Here is a 20446-nt window from a genome sequence, read left to right as displayed (position 1 = left end):
TATATTTCATAAAAGAAGTTTTTTTTTTCTTAAAAACCGTGAATCAGTTTTACAACATAGCTATTGATCTGAGGTTGGTTTTCAAGTTAGATTTTTAAACGTAAGCAGTGTGCTATGTCTATTTCTAGAGTTGGAGAGATGGGGTGGGGATGTTTTATCTGTGGAGATACATTTATCTCAGGAAACTGTCAGATGATTGTGGTATAAAAAGAAGTGAGATGGTTCATGTGCTTCCTCAGTGCCCATCACCGCACTGACCACTGTTGCGCTCTGCAGAGTTTGTGTTCTGGTGCCCCCTTCTCAGCTGATGCTTCTGATACTCAGTGACTTTGATGGAACTTGTTCACCCAGTATTCAAAATTTAAGTTGCCCATGTTTGAACATGAGTTTTCATTTAAGATCTGTATTTCTTACTTCTCTCGGAAAAGAACATATGTCATTCCCTGAGAGTAGCTATGGCTCCCTTTATGGAAAATGGGCTTACTCGAAGTCAGTGTAGTCCCATCTTTCTCTCTCTTTTGCTTATGAACACTGAGGCTGAATTTCATTTACTATTTATCATCCTATATGAGACCTGATCATTCATTGACACTATATTCCTGGGCCCTGGAGGCATTCTACTCTGTAAATCCTTCTGACAAAGGTTGACCAGTTGCAGGTGAGATATGCCGGGGGTCCCTGATGTTCCCTCATCATACAGGCTGTGTTCCCTGAGGCATTCCTGTGGATGCAGTGTGAACTGGTAGAAGACAAATTATAACTTCAGAAAATTTCTGTTTGTTTCTTATGATGCATCCCTGTCTGATTTTATTAAACTTATATGTGTATGTTCCATCTCCCTTTTAAGACTGTAAGCTCCTTGAGAACAGGAGCCATATCTCCTTCATTTTTGATGTCCTGAGGACTTCAATTAAGAATCTAGCACATTTAGTCACTTCACTCATGTCCGAGTCTTTGCTACCCCACAGACTAGTCCACCAGACTCCTCTGTCCATGGGATTCTCCAGGCAAGAAGACGAGTGTTTGCTATGCCTTCCTCCAGAGGATCTTTCCAACCCAGGGATTGAACCTGCATCTCTTATGTCTCCTGCATTAGTAGGCAGGTTCTTGACCACTAGTTCCAAGTGGGAAGCCCAAATGCTCAAGGAAAGTACATTTTATAAAAATGAATCTCTCTTTTTTTCTTTTTTTTAGGAAAAGCATTGGCAATTTGAAAACTGTTTTTCCATTCCTAAAACAGACACTAATTTAATGGGAAATAAGATTCAAGAGAAAAGCATAGAGGAAATTCCTTTATTTTCTAAGGAGGAATCATGTTTAGACCCATCAAAACATTCGCTACTTGATAAGAAAACATACAGGTTAGTACACTTTACCTGTAAAGGGTAAAATTGGCCCCCAATTCCTTCTATGCTCTGTGGAATATCTAATGGCTACCTCAAGATTTCGCTCACATTCTGATCATTGGTAAATGTGTGTGGCAAGGGGAGAGCTTATATTCTCAGGCTGGTATCTGATTCTTATTTCTTGTCTCTTTGTAATGATTGATTTCTATCCTGTCTTCTAGTCTTCTGTGTCTACTCCATCATCAACCTCATTTTGGAAATTAACCCTTTTCTTCAAAAGCAATATATGTGTGTATGTGTGTATGTACGTGTCTAGCTAGCTAGCTACCTCTCTTAGAATGTATGTCAGATTTTACTTCTGGTTTTGGTAAGGCACACAGAGATTTGTGGGCTTCCCAGGTGTTTCAGTGGTAAAGAATCTGCCTTTCAACACAAGAGTTGCAGGAGACAAAGGTTCGATCCCTAGGTCGGGAAGATCCCTGGAGTAGGAAATGGCAACCCAGTCCAGTATGCTTGCCTAGAGAATCCCATGGACACCGGAGCCTGGCAGGCTACAGTCTATAGATTCACAAAAATTCAGACATGACTGAGCATGCCTGCATGCACAGAGATTTGTGTGACAGAAGTTCAAAGAGCTTAACTTTGAATATTGAACATCACTCTCATTCTATGACTTCTAGCCTTTCCTTCCTGTTGTTCAGCCATTTCATCTCTTCTGCCACTCAGATGGATCCCATTCATACATTCCTCTAAGTCTCTAATGCCAGGCAGTTTTAATTGGTTTTGTTTGTTTGTTTGTTTGTTTTCTATACTCTTGCTAACTCATGGTCTCATAATCTCATCTTTTTTATTAAACAATTTTTTTTAGAAAACAATTTTATTCATTGTATTTTCTTTGATACAGTTGGCATTTTTATTACCGTGTGCCTATATTACTTTTTTAAGTTCTATAGAAAAATTGCGTAGAAAGTAGAGAGTTCATACATACTCTGCCCTCAGCCCATACAGTGTCAAATGTTAGTGTGGCACATTTGTTACAATCCATGAACCAATATTGATACTTTATTATTAACTAAAGTCCATAGTTTACATTTAGAGGGTAAAGCTGAGCATTCTCTGATGACACTACCCAGAGATCTCTGCCTTGCACTTTTCTAAATTAATGCATTCTTTGACCAAACTCTTGGGGCTCAGCCCCACCAGTTGGGGTTTTTCTGTTCCAGTCTCCTCACACTGGCAGCCTTGCCTCTTGCATAACTTCCCTTGGGTTAACTTCTGCTTGGCCAATAGGAAACACACACATCCTTGCCACCCCAGCTACTCAACAATCATCCCTTCTCCTCCTGCTCACTGGGGCAGTTTCAGTCACAGTAGACTTTTTCAGATATTAATTCACTGGTTCATTGTGTCCCTCTAAGGGTTATCCTGGGCAGCATATGTTTAGCTTTTTGCGTGGTTTATGTGAATGGAAGCTAAAACTGAGGGGAAGAGTCTCTCCTCTTCCATGAGGGTGGGACTCAGTCCTTACCTGTGACTCTCTCTCTCCAGTGCAAATCTCTCTAAGAATTTCTGCATCCTTAGTCTTTCTTTGTCCTAGAGTGGTGGTTGATCTGAGCATCACAAGATCAGTTTTGGAGCCACCTTCTTGACAGAGGAGAAGAGCACAAGGAATCAATCTAACACCTCACTTTGAAATGTGGGAATGCTGTCTACCTCTTAATCAATTAATTATTTTGCTTTCAGACTTTTTGGACCTCTGTTGATAAGGAGGTAGGAGAAAAAAAAATCCCCCTTTAAACATCCTGCTACACTAAATTACCCTTTGGTATTTGTTCTTCCATTTCCTTGAATTATGGCTTGCTAAAATGTCAAGTGGCATTTTGTTTTCAGGCAGAAGAATCTTTCAGTTTAGAAATATAGCATGACTGATCCTGTACAAGAATAGAACGTTGAGAATGGAAAACTTGGTGTATGGTAAAATGCCCCCACCCAGCCAGCCAACTTAATCAGGAAATAAAGTTACCCCAGGGTAACACCGACTGATCATTATTTCTCTTTCTGTGACACTTCCAGAAGAGTGAATCCAAGTATCCACAGATTCTTTTTTATTTCAGCCAAATACTAATTTCCCATTCCTTATGACAATCTCAGTTATTTAATTTAAATCAGCCTTTCCTTAGAGTTGGAAGTTGGCCTTTTGAACTCTTTACCTCTTTCCGGACTTCTGTCTCATCTTATTTCCTTTCCTGTTGTCCCATGACATTTGTTTTCTGAAAATTAGTGCTGATGTGTAGATTCTTAAATTCACAGATTTCTCTTAAAACTAGAGCTTTGCATCTGCTAGATTAGATACGACTACAGCAGAGTGATCTTCTTTCCTTTGTTATATATTTCTGTGGGCCTTGGGAGAGGTTTCTGGCAGTAAAAATCGAAGTTATCCTTGTTTACCGCATCTTTTCAAGTGACAATATATCCAAAAATATCTGTGATCTTTAAAATTTCTGCCTTTAATTCAAATGGGTAGTTGGCATAATTTTAAAAATTTGTAGTAATGAGATAGTACAGAATAATGTCATTTTGAAATTTTTGAACTAATTGGAAGAAAAAAATTAAAAACATATCCTCAGAATTGACTTGGCAGGTACAGCCCTGACTTCTCCCAGAAACATGTTCATGAATCCTATGGAGAAAACCTACAAATGCAATACAACTGTCAGATGTAAAGTATCTTTCATGGTCTTCATCCAGTATTGAAGAGGTTATAGATTACCTTTTACCTAAGAAAATATTATTCTGAAGAATGTGCCCTATTCCTAATCAGATCAGGAAATACAAGGAGAAATCATGCCAGTTCTCATCTATATGCAAAAGTATGAAAGAAAAGTAAATACATGAAAGAATTTAGAGAGACTAAAAGGGGAAAAGCACATTTGGTGTATGTATGCAGGTGGGGAGATGTTTAAATGGAGAGAGGGAAAAATAAGAAAGATAGAGATACAAAAAGAAAAAAACCAATAGGAAATAGAAGAAGCAGGAATAATGAAGGAAAAAATTAAATCATGTAAAGCCATGTTCTCACCTTAACTCCTAAGATTCTCTTTCCTGGATAAAATCTTTGCATTTATTATGTTCTGTCTTATACATAAACATCAGGTTTCCATAGACTTAAGATATTTTATGATATTATGTGTGAGAAGAAGGTAGGTAGTAAAATGTCATCTTCAATTTAAACCTGAGGAGATGAAGACAAATATGGAGTTTAACAGAGAATAGGAAGTTCTAATGCTTAGTTAACAATTGACCCAGAGAAATAGATTTTTCCCTTCTGTATTTTCTACAAAAGTCATATTACCATCAGAAAATGGGAAAAAAAGGAAATGACTAAAAAGATAAAATGGAGAAACAAAACCACAGTGTATGTGCATTTTTCTTAATCTATGGCAATATTTGGTTTTTGGACTCACACAAAAGTATTCTAATCTAGATAAATTACAGATAAAATGAATAATTTAGGCAATATAATCTTAGAATATTTATTATTAAAATAATACATTTCCATTAGGAGAAAAATTGGAAGTACAAATAAGCAAGACAAAAAAGATGAAAAGAAATCATTAACAGCAAAACCACAACTAACATTTAGACATTTCACTCTTCAGGTCTTGTTCTGAGCATGCTAGTGCAACTAAACAAATATGCATTTTATGAAAGTGAGGATGTAGTATACATAGTTTGTAACCTGTTTTACAACTTAAAAAACATGCAGGTAGTACAATTCCAAGTTATTTAATATGAGTGTCCCCAGATATCAATATTCGTGACAACTCCTTAGGAATTATCATGTAGCTTTCTAAACATTCTCTTCTTTTAAATATTTAAACTGTTTGCAAGTTTTAACTGGGAACATTTCTTTAAATACCTTCATGCATACGTGTTAGAATACCTGACCATATTCATCATTAGAATAAATTATTTGAAGCAGAGATGTTGAGTCAAAGTTTTAAAGGTCTCTGAGTCTTGCTAAATTGCTGTCCCAATGATGTGTGGGCTCTACCACCAGCAGGAAAGGGAAATGACTGTGTCTGAACCAGCACTGCATGTAGTCATCGCCTTAAAATTGTTGCTCTGATAGATTGTCAGTGTTTTAAGCTGGACTTTTAAATTATTTGTGAGAATAAACACTTTTCACATGTTTATTAATCTTTAATAATTCAGTAACGAACTTGAAAGAGGTATCTGATGTCTGGTAGACTAACTCCCAACGCAGCCGTAAGAGAAGCATATTCCAGCCGTATTTTGAATAAATGCTATAGGCTACATTCACTGTCGTACAGATAGCCTTCTCTGTTATTGAACCACTCTTCATTTTAGAATGACTCTAATGGTAAGTCAGACCTGTCCATCTGAACACACTCTAATCCATCTTTATTCTTATGTTAGGGCGACAAAGAGTGCTCTGTCTTTGGAGTGCTCCAGAGCACTCCGTCTTCTATGATCTGACACATTTCTCTTTGGCTATCATTAAAAAAATATTTATGGTGAAAGGATTATTTATTAGAAACCAGGGTAAAAGAATTGAATGAGAAATGAAATATAAATTTCCATTAATTTCTCAGTAAGTTTGTATAAAACAGAAGGCACACTTACTGATTCTTAAACATATGAGATGATTATGTTCTCGAGTCCATATTATTATTAGAAGGGAACTGATATTTAGTATTATTTATATGCTGTTGATTTTCTAATTATTCTGCCGGTAGAGCTTATGTGAGAAAATAGGAGTAATTGTAAATATAAATAATTTAAATATAAGATAAAGAATATTAGAACTGACTGCATACTCATGTGCTTAGTCATGTCCGACTCTGTGTGACCTTATGGACTATAGCCCATCAGACTCCTTTGTCCATGAGATTCTTCGTGTAAGAATACCAGAGTGGGTTGCCATGCCCTCCTCCAGGGTATGTTCCCAATCCAGCGATCAAATTCGCATCTCCTGCATTGGCAGGCAGGTTCTTTACTGCTGAGCCATTGGGGAAGCCCCAGAACTGGCTTTTGGGAATATTGGAACACCTAATTTGAGTGGTAGATATTGTATTATTCTATCTTAAAGTGATAGTAGTCAATACTTATTGAGCTCTTACCATATTCCAAGAATTGTTCTAAGGTTTTTATGGTTTGGCTCATTTAATTGTCACTATAATCCTTGGTCATGTATGAGTGTGACTGTTGGAGCCTAAAGAAAGCTGAGCGCTGAAGAATTGATGCTTTTGAATTGCGGTGTTGGAGAAGACTCTTGAGAGTCCCTTGGGCTCCAAGGAGATCAAACCAGTCAATCCTAAAGGAGATCAACCCCGAATATTCATTGGAAGGACTGATGCTGAAGCTGAAGCTCCAATACTTTGGCTACTTGATGCGAAGAGCTGACTCATTGGAAAAGACCCTGATGCTAGGAAAGATTGAAGGCAGGAGGAGAAGGGGACGAAAGAGGATGAGATGGTTGGATGGCATCACCAACTCGACGGACATGAGTTTGAGCAAGCTCTGGGAGTTGGTGATGGGGAGGGAAGCCTGGTGTGCTGCAGTCCAGGGGGTTGCAAAGAATCGGACATGACTGAGCAACTAACTGAACAGAACCGAACTGGTAATCTTTGGTGGTATCCACAATTGTAATCTCCATTTAATTACTAGGAAAGCAAGACAGAAAAAAGTTAGGTGACTTACACAACCCATAAGAAGTGAGCCAGGGACCCCAAAGCAGGCTCCAGAGTCAATAGGCTTTGCTGCTGCTCAATTCTGCCTGTGCAACAATCAACATGTGACAGTATTGAAATGTTGTTGGTCTCTGAGTCAAGTGATCAAATGTTTTGTTAAGCACCTGCTATGGGTAAGCAACTACTCTAGGCACCTTCACTTCCTTTAATGCCCAATAGGGAACTTGGGAACTTGACACTCATCATTCCTCCCTTGTACATCCAGCACTGAGAGATGGGAAATACGGTCTTTCCTTCTCATAGAATTGATGGAAAGGATGCCAGAGTCCATAGTAGGCCCCCATCTTGCATCACCCCATAAGACATTTTTGCAAAAGTTTTAAACTCAATCTATGCTCTTTATTAGCTTCCCAGGTAGAGAACCCCCAGGCTAGTGGTAAAGAACTGCCCCTTCCACCCCCCCACCCCAGCCAATGAAGGAGATCCAAGAGATGTGGGTTCAATTCCTGGTTCAGGAAGATCCCCTGGAGAAGGAAATGGCAACCCACTCCAGTATTCTTGCCTGGAGAATCCCATGGACAGAGAAGCCTGGCAGGTTACAGTCCATAGGGTTGCAAAGAGTTGAACATGACTGAATCGACTTAGCACATGCACACATTCTCTTTATTTGGCTTCCTAGGTGGCGCAGTGGTAAAGAACTTGCCTACCAACGCAGGTGAGGTGAGTTCAAACCCTGGGTCATGAAGATCCCCTGGAGGAGGAAATGGAAACCCACTCTAATATTCTTGCCTGGAGAATTCCATGGACAGAGGAGCCTGTAGCCCTGACAGGCTACAATCCATAGGGTTGCAAAGAGTCAGACATGATTGAGTATGCATGAATGCATGCTGTTTGTTACATCCTTTAGCTTCTTTGTATTTGCCCACTAGGAATACTGGAAACTTAGGTGTATTCACCTCTTTCTAGTTCCCTGTACATTTTCATAGTCACCATTTTCCCAGAAGTCAGATGTCTTTGGAAATGAAGCAATAGGTTGGCCTTTGTGGTTTGGGGGAAAATTTCCACCTACCCTCAGTCTTTTGGATGGCAAAGATTTCCTTTAAAAAAGTTATAATTCCAAATAATTTATGTAGATACTCCCCCCAGTCAAGGAGGTAGAGCTTAACTTTCCTCTTCATCTGCCTTCAGAGAGTATTGTGTAGACATTTAGGGAAAAAGTGACTTTGCTGAGACCTGGCAAGCAACCTTGGCCAGGTGATAAACTTTACATCAAACAGTGGTAAATCATGTCAATAGCATGTGCCCTTGATAAGTTGTGGGCTTCCCTTGTGGCTCAGCTGGTAAAGAATCTGCCTGCAGTGTGAGAGACCTGGGTTTGATCCCTGGGTTGGGAAGATCCCCTAGAGAAGGGAAAGGCTACCCACTCCAATATTCTGGCCTGGAGAATTCCATGGACTGTATAGTCCATGGGGTCAAAAAGAGTCTGACACGATTGAGCGACTTTCACTCTCACTTTGATAAGTTGTAATGAACATAGCACTTCACCTCTCTTATCTTTCCTCCAACAACTCATAATCCCTATCTAAGCATAAGAAAAGCATCAGATAAACCCAAATTGAAGGAGACTCTACCAAAAAACTGACTGGTATTTCTTAAACCTGTCAAGGTCATCTAAAACAAGCAAAATCCGAAAAAATTGTCTTATACCAGAGGAAACTAAGGAGTCAGAAAACTAAATGTAATGTGGGATCCTGGGACAGGAAAAGAACAGTTGGAAAAACTGGGAAAATCCTAATAAAATACTACTAATAATGTACCAGTACTGATTTTGAAATTGTGACAAATGGTAATATAAGCTGTTAACAATAAGGAAAATTGGGTGAAGGGGTTCCAGAACTCTCTACTATTTTTGCAAATTTTCTGTAAATCTAAAACTACTCTACAATGGAAATTTTACTTTTAAGCTCATTTAAGTTTGAGAGATACAGTCAACTAGGACAGAGGAAAAGGAAGGAGGCAAATTAACATTTATTGAATACTATTATTTATTAGACACATCACTCAGCATTCATCCTTCTTACCTCCTTTAACATCACAGCAAGAATCACATGCAGAGCAGGAAATTGAGGCTGAGAGTATAAGAAACATCTCAAGGTTCTATGGAAAAGTGAAAGTGTTAATCACTCAGTCGTGTCCAACTCTGTGACCCTGGGGACTATAGACTGCCAGGCTCCTCTGTCCATGGAATTCTCCAGATCAGAATACTGGAGTGGGTTGCCATTCCTTTCTCCAGGGAATCTTCCCAATCCAGGGATCAAACGCGTGTCCCCTGCATTGCAGGCAGATTCTTCACCATTTGAGCCACCAGGGAAGCCCCTAAGTTCTATAGCCGCTCAGTATGTAACAAAATTGGGAATAAAGGTTAGAAAGGGGAGTAGTAATCACAAAGGGTTAAAGGATGCAAGGAAAGGAGGCAGAAGGAAGAGGGCAATCCCTGTGACTCTCAACAATTTTGTGAAAATAGGGATGTTTTCTGACCAGACACTTTCCAAGAAAATAATAATTTTTGGCAACATGGCTTGTAGCTGTTAAGACTGAGGTCTATTTGAAATCATTTCCTGTTTACTGACTGGAATTATATACAACCATGTAATGGTTTCACTTCCTGTGTTTTATTGATAAAAACTTTTTCTGTGGATTCAAGCTAATCTGAAGTATTCACGTAGATTCATACGACAAGCCTCAAAAATACTGAGTTATTTTTGTCTTTTTGCATTTTGGATGCCATAAGTAAAGATTCAGGCATAACAATGGATAGAAGAACTTTTGATAAATAACACTAATTAGCTCATATAATTTACATATAAGGCAAGGATAGTGTGCGTTTCTGTGACATTTTCTTCTACATAGTTTTTTCTCTGACCTTCCAGGCTTATGAGGATGGGACCTTTGCTTAACTGACTTCTTCTCTGTGACTCTTTCTCCTTTATACCATCACCTGGCTAGGCCTTTCACTCAAAGATGTAACTTGGTTAGTGTAAACAAATGTCACTACTTAAGTCCACAGGATAGAGGTTTTTTTGTTGTTGTTAAAGGTATATATTTATAGCCAGAAAGTGTCTGTTCATCCTTTGTAGTTGAATTTTATTTCATCATAAATTATTTTCTTCCAGTGTCAGACCTTCAGAAGTCATAAACTTAGGTGTGAAATATATGGAAAGAAATGTTTATAAGAAAAAAACACATGACCTTTACAATGATGGAATTATACGAAAATCATTCAGTAAGTTATGACTGTTGATATATTTTTATTATGTTATTATTTTATAGATTGTTATGAAGAAAACAAATAACTATGCTATGTGCCAGGAATTTTGGTGGTGGTGGTTTAGTTGCTAAGTTGTGTCTGACTCTTGCAGCCCCCAATGGACTGTTGCTCACCAGACTTCTCTGTCCATGGGATTTCCCATGCAAGAATACTGGAGTAGGTTGCCATTTCCTTCTCCAGGGGATCTTCTTGACTCAGATTGAACAAGGAATGTTGGTATTCCTTAATAAACCTGAATAAGGTCTTGTGATCTCCATTGAATAAAGGGAAGACAAGGAGGCTCAGAGATATTAAGTGACTTGTCCAAGCCTTCACAGTCAACAAGTGGCAGAAGTGTCAAGTCTAAGCCAGAAAACATGTGGAAAGTGCCCAGTATAGTTTCCAAAACAGAGTTGGCACTGAAATGTTAATTTTCTCCCCTAAGTGTTTAAAAGGTAAAAATAAAATTAAAACTTATTTTTGCTCTCAGAAAGCCCCAAACCACATAGAACAGTGTTTTTTTTTTGTTTTTTGTTTTTTAGTTTTGGCAGACCAGATAAACAATTATTTAAAAAATTAATTAAAACAAAAAAATCATTATCATACTGAAGTGTATTATTTAGAAGAGTAGTGAGAATCATTCTGGAAGCTCCATCATATAACAAAAATATTTCACTCACTACAAATCTTTTGTCAACTTACGTCCAAGGGGATGCTGCACTTTCATTGAGCAAATATGCTCATTTCTGCTGAAATTTTTGCTGTCAAAAGGTACATTATAATTTGGTAATATTCAATGCATGTTTATAAACTAATCTGCTCCATAGGGTTTTGCCAAGATGACATGAAATAATTATATGCGAAGCACTTAGTGCTTGGCATGTTATAAAAACTCAATACAATTTTATTACTAATATTATTAATTATTATTAGTATTATACCTTGGAGCACAACTTTTGGAATGAAACATGTTTGAGTAGATGTCCAAGGTCTGCCATTTACCAGTGATACTTTACAGGTTGTGAATATTTCTCCTTTGGTTTGACATACACTGGTTCCCAAAGTATGTTCCCTGGTCTACCAGAATTAGCATCACTGGAAACTTAGAAAGGTAAATTCTGGGGCCCTATGCCCACCTGCTGGAGAAGGAAATGGCAACCCACTCCAATATTCTTGCCTGGAAAATCCTATGGACAGGGGAGCCTGGTGGGCTCAGTCCATCGGATTGCGAACAGTCGGACATGACTGAGCAACTAAGCATCCCCACCCAACTAAATCAGACACACGAGTGGTACAAGTGGTTTATGCTTGAACAAGCCCCCGCAGATGACTGTGACATCTGGTATAGTTTGAGAACCACTGACATAGCACACAGCTTGTCTCTGAGTAGAGCTGGTTATGAGACAACACAACAGCAAAAGCACAGTTTTTACCTTAGAGCTAACAATCAAGAACACACAGAATCACATCTTTTTAATTAATTATTTTTTGGCTGAGCCATGTGGCATGTGGGGTCTTAGTTCCCCAACTTAGGATCCAACCCATGCCCCCTGCAATGGAAGCGTGAAGTCTTAACCAGTGGCCTGCCAGGGAAGTCCCTAGAGTCATGACTTGAATTAAGTTTTTGTAGACTTCTAATACATTTGCTAGGGGCTTCCCCAGTGGCTTAGCAGGTAAAGAATCCACCTGCAATGCAGGAGACACAGGAGGTTTGGGTTCCTCTGGTTGGGGAGATCCACTGGAGAAGGAAATAACACCCAGCCCAGTATTCTTGCCCTAAAAATCCCATGGACAGAGGAGCCTGGTGAGCTATGGTCCTTGGGGTCACAAAAAGTCAGACATGACTTAGCGACTAAGCATACAAGCATTCCATTATCCACTTATCCCATGAAACAAAAAGAAAACTTTCTACTCTGTCCAAGACTATGCTTGTAAAGGCACAGTTATAAATCTTCCTTCTCATTATCTCATTGTGTGCATCATAGATATAGTAATACAGCCCTGGTTTACATTATAGCAAAATGAAATTGTACCTGCATATTCAAAATTTTAGATATATTGTTAAATTAAATGCTGAAAAACAGGTTTCACCTCACAAAGCCTACAATTTTCTTGCACAAAAAAAGAGAAACTGGAGCTTTTCCAAAATTGCAGAATACTCATTTTCAAGGGAAGATCGCAAAAGAATACAAAATGAAAAATAAATGAATGGGGAGTCTTGAGTTTCTTTTCGTCCCTTTGAATAAAAGGACCATGGCTTTATCTTGAACAGCTGTGTTTACAGGGTTTGCTGATCACTGCAGCTGTACTAGCTGAGTAACTGGAAGGTTAAATTTTAAAAAAAGAAGTTAACTTGGAAATGTGCTAGCTCTTTCTGAGGAATTAATGATATTGTACTTTTTCCCCCCATCCTCCCTTAAAACCTGCTGTTGTGAAGGCAGTTTTAGGTCATTAAGCATTGGAACGTTGAAAGAGCTACCTGAAGTGAATAAACCAGCTTTTCTTCTAGACCCTGCGAAATACTTTAGGGAAGGCCCAGAGGAGCAGTGTCCCCAAATTCCAGAGTTTCCATCACTTTCTGAAAGTAAGTCCTCAACCACTGTACCACTTCCATCCTTTCTCCCCAGGAAACTCAACCAATTAAGAAAACAAAATGGAGAAATATGAAGGTAACACATGTTTGCCTTGTAGATGGCAGTGACATCAAGTGTTGTTTGACTGTTAAGATTTATAGCTTAGTTGCTGGTCAGTGCTCACAGAAAGGACAGCTAATGGGCTGAAATACATAAAAGGAATATTTTTATTTTGCCACTTTTCTGAAGTCAGAAAACCATGAATAATATGATTCTGCTATGAATGAGAACCTTTTCCCCCCAATAATCTGAATTTTCAAATCTGATACCAGAGAAAGAGACATCCTAAGGCTGCTTCTGAACAGAATCTCTGACAATCTGGGTTTGTTCTTTTCACGTGAAACTCTATAAATGGCGGCTACTGAAAGCGTATTGTCTCAGAGCCTTCCAGCTGCAATGCTAGCCTAATAGGATGCGAGGAAAAGAAAGCTTATCTTAGAACATAGAAGTGAATGGTCTCTGAACATTTGGAAACAAGATGTGCAAAAGAATGCTCTATTTTTTTCAGATTGTTATAGGCTTCCAAGTTTCTAAGAACTTAAAGAGTAATTCTGTACAAACATCCTACCCGCAAAGAGGGACACAACGGGAGTGCAGGCGATTCAACCTGCTACTCAGCAAGGCACTCGGAAAGCATATGGACACCGCAGGGAACTCATTTAAAATAATTAATGAAAAGAGACATTTTCAGCTTGTAGTAGTCAAAAGATCAGAACTGCACTCAAACCATCAGAGATCTGTGGTTTCTAAACTTTTCAAATCCTCTGAGATGGGGGTTCAACATCATTCTTGAGAAATAATAACCCTTGTAGGAGGGAGGTGTTTATGCTTACACTTGAGGAAGTTTAAGCCTCTTGTCTCTGCTTGCTTCCCTATGACAGCTGGTCAACATTTTTTTTTTTTAATTCCACTTGTAAGCAAGGTACAGCTGCCATTCCTCACCACTGTATTTCCACTCTAATTATTATCAGCTTCCTTTGCTTTTTCTCAGTTTCTCTTTTCTAAATCTAGTGTTTATTTGCTCTCAGGAAGATCATCTATGATACCTGCTCATTTCCTTTTAAAAACGCAGATCCATAAACGGTAGGGCTTTAAATAACCTTTAGTTCATCAGACAGGGCTTTCAGTCTATCAGCCAATTGCTTTTTTCCCCAGGATGATTCATTTTCAAGAATAAACACGGGGAGGACTTATCTTGTCCTGCTGAGTCACAGACGGAAGAGAATTTGGGGAACAGCGAGTAAGAAAAGATCCAGGGCGCCAGAACAAAGTGTAAAGGCAGTGCAGACGTAGAATATGTACCCAGGAGGAAACCAAGATGGAGCAGAGTCAGAATTGAGGCAAGAGAAATAGGAGAGGGAGAATGCAGAAACCTGAGAGCCAGGAAGTAGGAGAAAGAAATGATGAGCGCAGCAAATGACTCTCCTCAGATCTAGGAGCTTCTGTGTTTTTGAGGAGCCGTGTACATTCTGCAGCAGGAAAATTCTCCTTTGTCTTCAGACAACTGCTCCTCATGGGCAGCGAGGATGTGTAAGGGAAGGTGGGGGTGAATGACTGGTTGGAAATACCAAAAATGCAAAGAAACCTCTAATACATTTTCAAAGTTCAAAGAGAATTTTTTCTCCCAGATAGCTTAATATAGATTTTTCCTGTAATTTCTACACCATTTAAAAAAGATGCTTTCTTTCTTTTGCTTTTCTATTTTATTCTTCAGCTTTTCTTCCTTTGCTCCCTTCTAAATATTTCTACTCATCTGCTTTCTCTGCAAGGAAAACAGTTCCTTTTTGAAAAAGTTTCATCGGCTTGAAAGAGAGACGGATATAAACTATTGAGAGTGACAGAACACTTGACACATGACACCACAAATGGGTTCTGTGGAAGTGCCGGGCGAGAAGGCAGATTAAGTCTGTGCTGTGCTGTGCTTATTCGCTCACTCATGTCCGACCCTTTGTGATCCCATGGACTGTAGCCTGACATGCTCTTCTGTCCAGGGGATGGAACCCAGGGATTGAACCCAGGTCTCCTGCATTGCAGGCGGATTTTTACTGTCTGAGCCACCTGCCTGGGGCATAATGCTTCCCAGGTGGCGTTGGTGGTAAAGAACCCACCTGCTAATATAACAGATGTAAGAGAAGCAGGTTCAATCCCTGGGTCAGGAAGATTCCCCTGGAAGAGGAAACGGCCAATCCACTCCAGTATTCTTGCCTAGAGAATCCCATGGATAGAGGAGCCTGGCAGGCCGCAGTCCATGGGATCCCAAAGAGTTGGATACGACTGAGGTGACTTAGCACACATGGGACATAAGGAGGAATTAGTTCAAATTTCTTCTGAGTGGTAGTGTTAGTCGCTCAGTCGTGTCCAACTCTTTGCAATTCCATGGACTATAGCCTGCCAGGCTCCTCTGTCCATGGGTTGCTCCTGGCAAGAATACTGGAGTGGATTGCCATTCCTTTTTCCACAGAATCTTCCTGACCCAGACATTGAACCAGGGTCTCCTGCATTGCAGGCAGATTCTTTACCATTTGAGCTACAGGGAAGACCCTGTGGACTTAAAATGGGTAGGAGTTCAAAGGGTGAGGAAGGAGAAGAAGAAGTCTAGACCAAAGAAACATAAGGAAAAATGTAAGGAAATCACGGGTAAAGTAGGGCAGAAGTCCAAATGATTCCAAGCTGGCTGCAGTGGGTGACTTCAGACAGTGTTATGGTGACTGAGTTTGACACAGATGAATAGAGTTGAGTTTGGAAGGTGTTGAGTTTGAGGTACTGGTGTGCTAGTTAGAAATAAAGGTCTGGAGAATGCCCTGCATAATAATGGTCTTCAACTAGCTGATACAGAAATCATGTCTGATATAGAAATCATGTCTGCTCATGTGTGTATTTAGCCTCCCTGGTGAATATTGAATGCCTTCTCTGCTGGCACTTGTGCTGGATGGTGAAGGGACAGAGCTGACATGTAGAGGGACAGCCTTCAAAGTTCTTGAAGATTAGGTGGGGAAATAGATAAGGAAACAAATCATTATGTTGCAGGAAGGGGGACCTCTTCCAGGGCCTGAGAATGGGCCCTTGTCTAATACTTGGAAATGAATTGTCTGGGGAGACACATGTGCTGACAAAGGAAGAGACTTTATTGGGAAGGTGTGCCCAGGTGGAGAGCAGGAGGGTAAGGGAACCCAGGAAGACGGCTTTGCCTTGTGGCTCAAAGTGGTCTTATGGTAATGGGATTAATTTCCAGGTTGCCCTTGGCCAATCATTCTGACTCAAGGTCCTTTCTGGTGTCACGTGCATCACTCAGCCAAGATGGATTCCAGTGGGAAGGATTCTGGGAGGGTGGAAGAACATATGGACTGGTGTCTCCTTTAAACCTTCCCTGTTGATAGTGGCTTGTTGGTTCCATGTTTCTTACCAGGACTTATGGTTATTATGGTGCTTGGCCAGGGTGGAGGGTCTTGTTAGTGTTTCCCCCTCGCAATTATGTTTTACAGCAGAGGCTATAATAGCGGTAAGCCCTGGGCACTGTGGGACCTTATGGAGATTCATAGATGATTCTCCAGAGAAACGAGATCATGCCTGAGCTAGATAGTAAAAGTTAAATCAATATTATTCAGATTAAAAAAAAAAATAAAGGAGTATATGTTTCTTGCAAAGGAGCAGTGTATGCAAGGGTAAGGTGGTATGAGCAAGATGGATGGTGTGTGCTTAGGGAACTATGTGTAGTCCCATTTAGATGGCTGAGTTCTACAAGGAACATGAGAATTAAGGCTAGAGAGGCAAATGGAAGCCAAAGCATAGAGCACTTGGCTTGCTATGTTAAGGACTTTGGTATTTATTTTACCAGAAATGAGAAGACATTGGAATGTTTCAGTCAACTGTTCTGAATTATCCCATTTTATCTCTTCTATTAATTCTTCAGTTTTTATATCTGTTTGTGTTATTCTTTTAATGATTATTATAAAGGTTACAATACTCTTTCTTGTGTCCTTTAGTTCTTCTTGGGGTACTAGGCTTCTGACTGAGATTACTTTCGTTCATTCAGAAGAACTTCCTGCAGTATTTCTTATAATGTCTGATAGGTCTTATAGTGAATCATTTTCCTGGCTTTTTGTTTCTGAAAGACATGTTTATTTCATTTTGACTTTGAAAGAATATTTTCACTGGATTTAAAACTCTAGATAGCAGTATTTTTCAACTTTTTAAAAATACTATACCATTGCTCCCTTGCTCCAATAATTCCTGTTTAAAATTCCACTCTTCATACTATTGTTACTTCTTTGAATGTAATATTTTTTTCTGACTGTTTTAAAGGTTTTTCTCTTTATCCTTGGTTTTTAGCAGCTTTATCATGCTGGGCATAAATACACTTTTCTCTGTATCTATACTGCTTGGTGTTGATAGGAATTTTTGAATGCATCTTTCTTCAGTGTTGGGTAATTCTCAGCTATTATCTTTATTTCTTTTCAATTACCACTTTCCAGTCCTGCTGGGATTGCAATTATACATATTTTGGACTTTAATTATATCACAAATGTTTCCTGTGTTTTCATATTTCCATTTTATTTTCCTCTCTGGGCTTCGTTTTGGATATGTTATAATGATTTATCTTTGCATTCACTAATCCTGTCTCTTTTGCAAGTCTTTTAAACCTATGATATCAGTTTCCAATGTTAGATTATATATATATATGTGTGTGCATATATACATATATTCAGTTCTAAAATGCCATTTGAATCTTATATATATATTCTAATTCTCAGATGAAAATACTTATTACTTATGTTTTAAATTGCTTTGTGGTATCCATTTTGTCCAAATATTCTCTCTGTTTTCTTTAACATATTTATAATTTAAAGTCCTGGCCTGCTGACATCAATACCTGGATGATCCTTGCATCTGCTTCTAATATCTATTTTTCCTTTTTGGTTATTGGTCACATTTTATTTCTGTCTTGCAAGTCCTATAATTTTATACATTTTTTTGGTACAGGTTTTTTAATTGTATGACAGAAATTGTGTAAAAGATCTATAGATAATGAAATTAATATTATTTTCTTTCCTTAGTTGGACGAAGAGCATGAAGTGTGATTCATGTTAATTCAGTTAGGAACTGAGTTCAGTCAGTGTTGGGTCATGGCTGCAGCTAGACTTTGTTTACTTTCAATTTCAAATGTTTGTTTAAGGCCTCTCACTTTAGTGTAGTTATTGTCTTCTAAGTACTATAAGACTGCGGGAAATGTTAATCTGCCTCCCCGGTCCAATTCATTGTCTCCTACACCATCCCAGCACTCAGATTAAGTCCTGTGGGGAACCCTGGGCACAGTTACAAAGTTCCTCTGGATTTCAGTCCATCACATCAACCCACATAGTCATCCAAAGCTCTTCTGATTTTCCTTTCCCTTTAGAAAAGTCTCTTTGTCTGTGGCAAACCTGTGTCTTAGCAGTGCCTGTACAGGATTAATCCCCAGAGGAAAGAAAAGACTTGGCAATCTCAGCTCACCTGAGAAGGTTCTACTATCTCATGTATTTTAATTTGATAATCTTTGTTTCCACAGCTCTCTTATGGCTTTAAGGATATCATTTCTATAATTTACCTTTTTTTCTTCTATCTAGTCCAATGAGAAGGATGACCTGCTGCTACTTATATCCTACCCGGAAACAAAATTCCTTTTGAAATCTTTAAACAGGAAGATGCCATGTCCAGATTTGCATTTTAGAAAGCTTTCTGGAAACTGTGTGGTGGATGCATTATAATGGGGCTAAACTGACGGCAGTGGATGTAGTAGAGTTGTGGGAACTTGTATGACATCGACTACCTGCTTTTCCATGTTCACTTTGCCTTTTACTAGTTGTTTATATCTGGATAAATTACATAACCTACAAATTCTCAGTTTTCTCATCTGTTGAATGGGGCCAATGGTGCCTGGAGTTGTGTGGATTAATTTTAGCAGTGACTAGCCCATAATAAGCATAAATGGTAACTATTATTATTTTGAAGATAAGGAGACCCTGAAAGGAAGTAACTAATTTGAGAAGTGTTGCAGAGATAAATGAAAGGATTATGTGCCCTGGTGAGATGTTAAGACATGTATGACTGTCAGGTTTCTAGCTTAGATAACTGTGTCAATAAAAGAGGCAGTTATTGAGAGAGGACTTATAGGAGGAAGAGATGGTGTAGAGTTAGTTTCAGACTATGTTGAGACAGGAACCTGTGGGTCATCAACCAAGGAAAGCTAGCACTTTTCCAAGAAACCGACTATAGTAGGGAGGAAAGTCAAAGACCAATAACTGAAAACCCACTATAAGTCAAGAGAACTATAGTCAAGCCATGTTTTAGAATTAGTTTTATTTTTTATTTCATTGTTTTCTTCTGATTTTAGATAGGATATATGCACATTATAAAACATTGGCTAGTAAGAAGTAAAGAGAATTCTAAAGAACACAGCAGTAGGAGGTCTAAAGAGCAGCCACTACTCCCAGGCCTGAGTTAGATGGGGGAAGATGCCCACTAGGGCTGAGACCCAGACCTTGAGGGAGTGGGTTCATCCCTGTCTCACTGGATGGCAAGGTGGCAGAGCTGCTGCAGGTGGAATTTGCAGAAATCTGTTCTCAGATTCTCTCCCATCCACAGGGGGTGCAGAGCTCACTGCAGAGCCATCAAGGGGGTGCAGGGGAGGCTGTCACAGGGAGGAGTCACCCTGGGGGCCTTCTCCTTGCCTCCTGGGGTATTATGGAAAGTCATTCACTGGATGGTGGCACACAGGTGGCACTCTGCTGCAGTTACTTGAGAGGGTGACAAGGGAAGCTGCTGGTTCTGGAGAAGCCATACTTGCATAACAAGAGTCTGGAGCTGGAGAAAACACGAGAGGAGCTGGGTCATGGGGAAGCCATGCTGTAGGTGTCTAATGCCGGAGGAGCAGCCCTGTAGGAGGCTGGTGAGAGAAGCACCCACTTAGAGAGAAATCCAGTATCCCTCTAGTGCCCTCTAGTGACAGAGCTCAGCATCATACCAGCTGTTAAAGGAGAGCATTTACAGGACACTGGCCCATTATCACATGGTGCTTAGTGGTAAAGAACCTGCCTGCCAATGCAGGAGACCTAAGAGATGTGGGTTCTATCCCTGGGTCGGGAAGATCCCCTCAAGGAGGGCATGGCGACCCATTCCAGTATTCTTACCTGGAGAATCCCATGGACAGAGGAACCTGGGGGGCTACAGTTCAAGAGTGGCAAAGAGTCAGACACGGCTGAAGCGACTTAGCATGCAGGCACAGCCAATTATCACACAGCAAGCAGTGAAGAGTGGAATGGGAAGTGAGGAGCAAAACATTGGTAGTTGGCATAGTACCCTGTTCCCTGGCTATTCATGCTTTTTATTCCACTCCTGTCCTTCACATTATTTGGTAACCTTTGAAATCACAGTCATTATTCCTACTAAGTTATAAGGTATTAATGGTTA

The 20446-nt window shown here is 39.5% G+C and overlaps 1 protein-coding gene across 1 annotated transcript in view; it reads left to right on the top strand.

Moving 5' to 3' along the window:
- WDR49 (WD repeat domain 49) overlaps positions 1 to 20446 on the top strand; it is a 152923-nt gene that overhangs the window by 120014 nt on the left and 12463 nt on the right. The window contains exons 15-17 of the mRNA XM_081573649.1: positions 1195 to 1361; positions 10234 to 10343; positions 12805 to 12951. Coding sequence (XP_081429775.1) covers positions 1195 to 1361; positions 10234 to 10343; positions 12805 to 12951 — 424 coding nt within the window. The remainder of the gene's footprint in view (positions 1 to 1194; positions 1362 to 10233; positions 10344 to 12804; positions 12952 to 20446) is intronic.

This window comes from Giraffa tippelskirchi, chromosome 2 (genome assembly GCF_054371585.1).
Source record: "Giraffa tippelskirchi isolate mGirTip1 chromosome 2, T2T-mGirTip1v1.2.pri, whole genome shotgun sequence".
NCBI lineage: Eukaryota > Metazoa > Chordata > Mammalia > Artiodactyla > Giraffidae > Giraffa > Giraffa tippelskirchi.
This window is presented reverse-complemented; position numbering and strand designations above follow the sequence as displayed.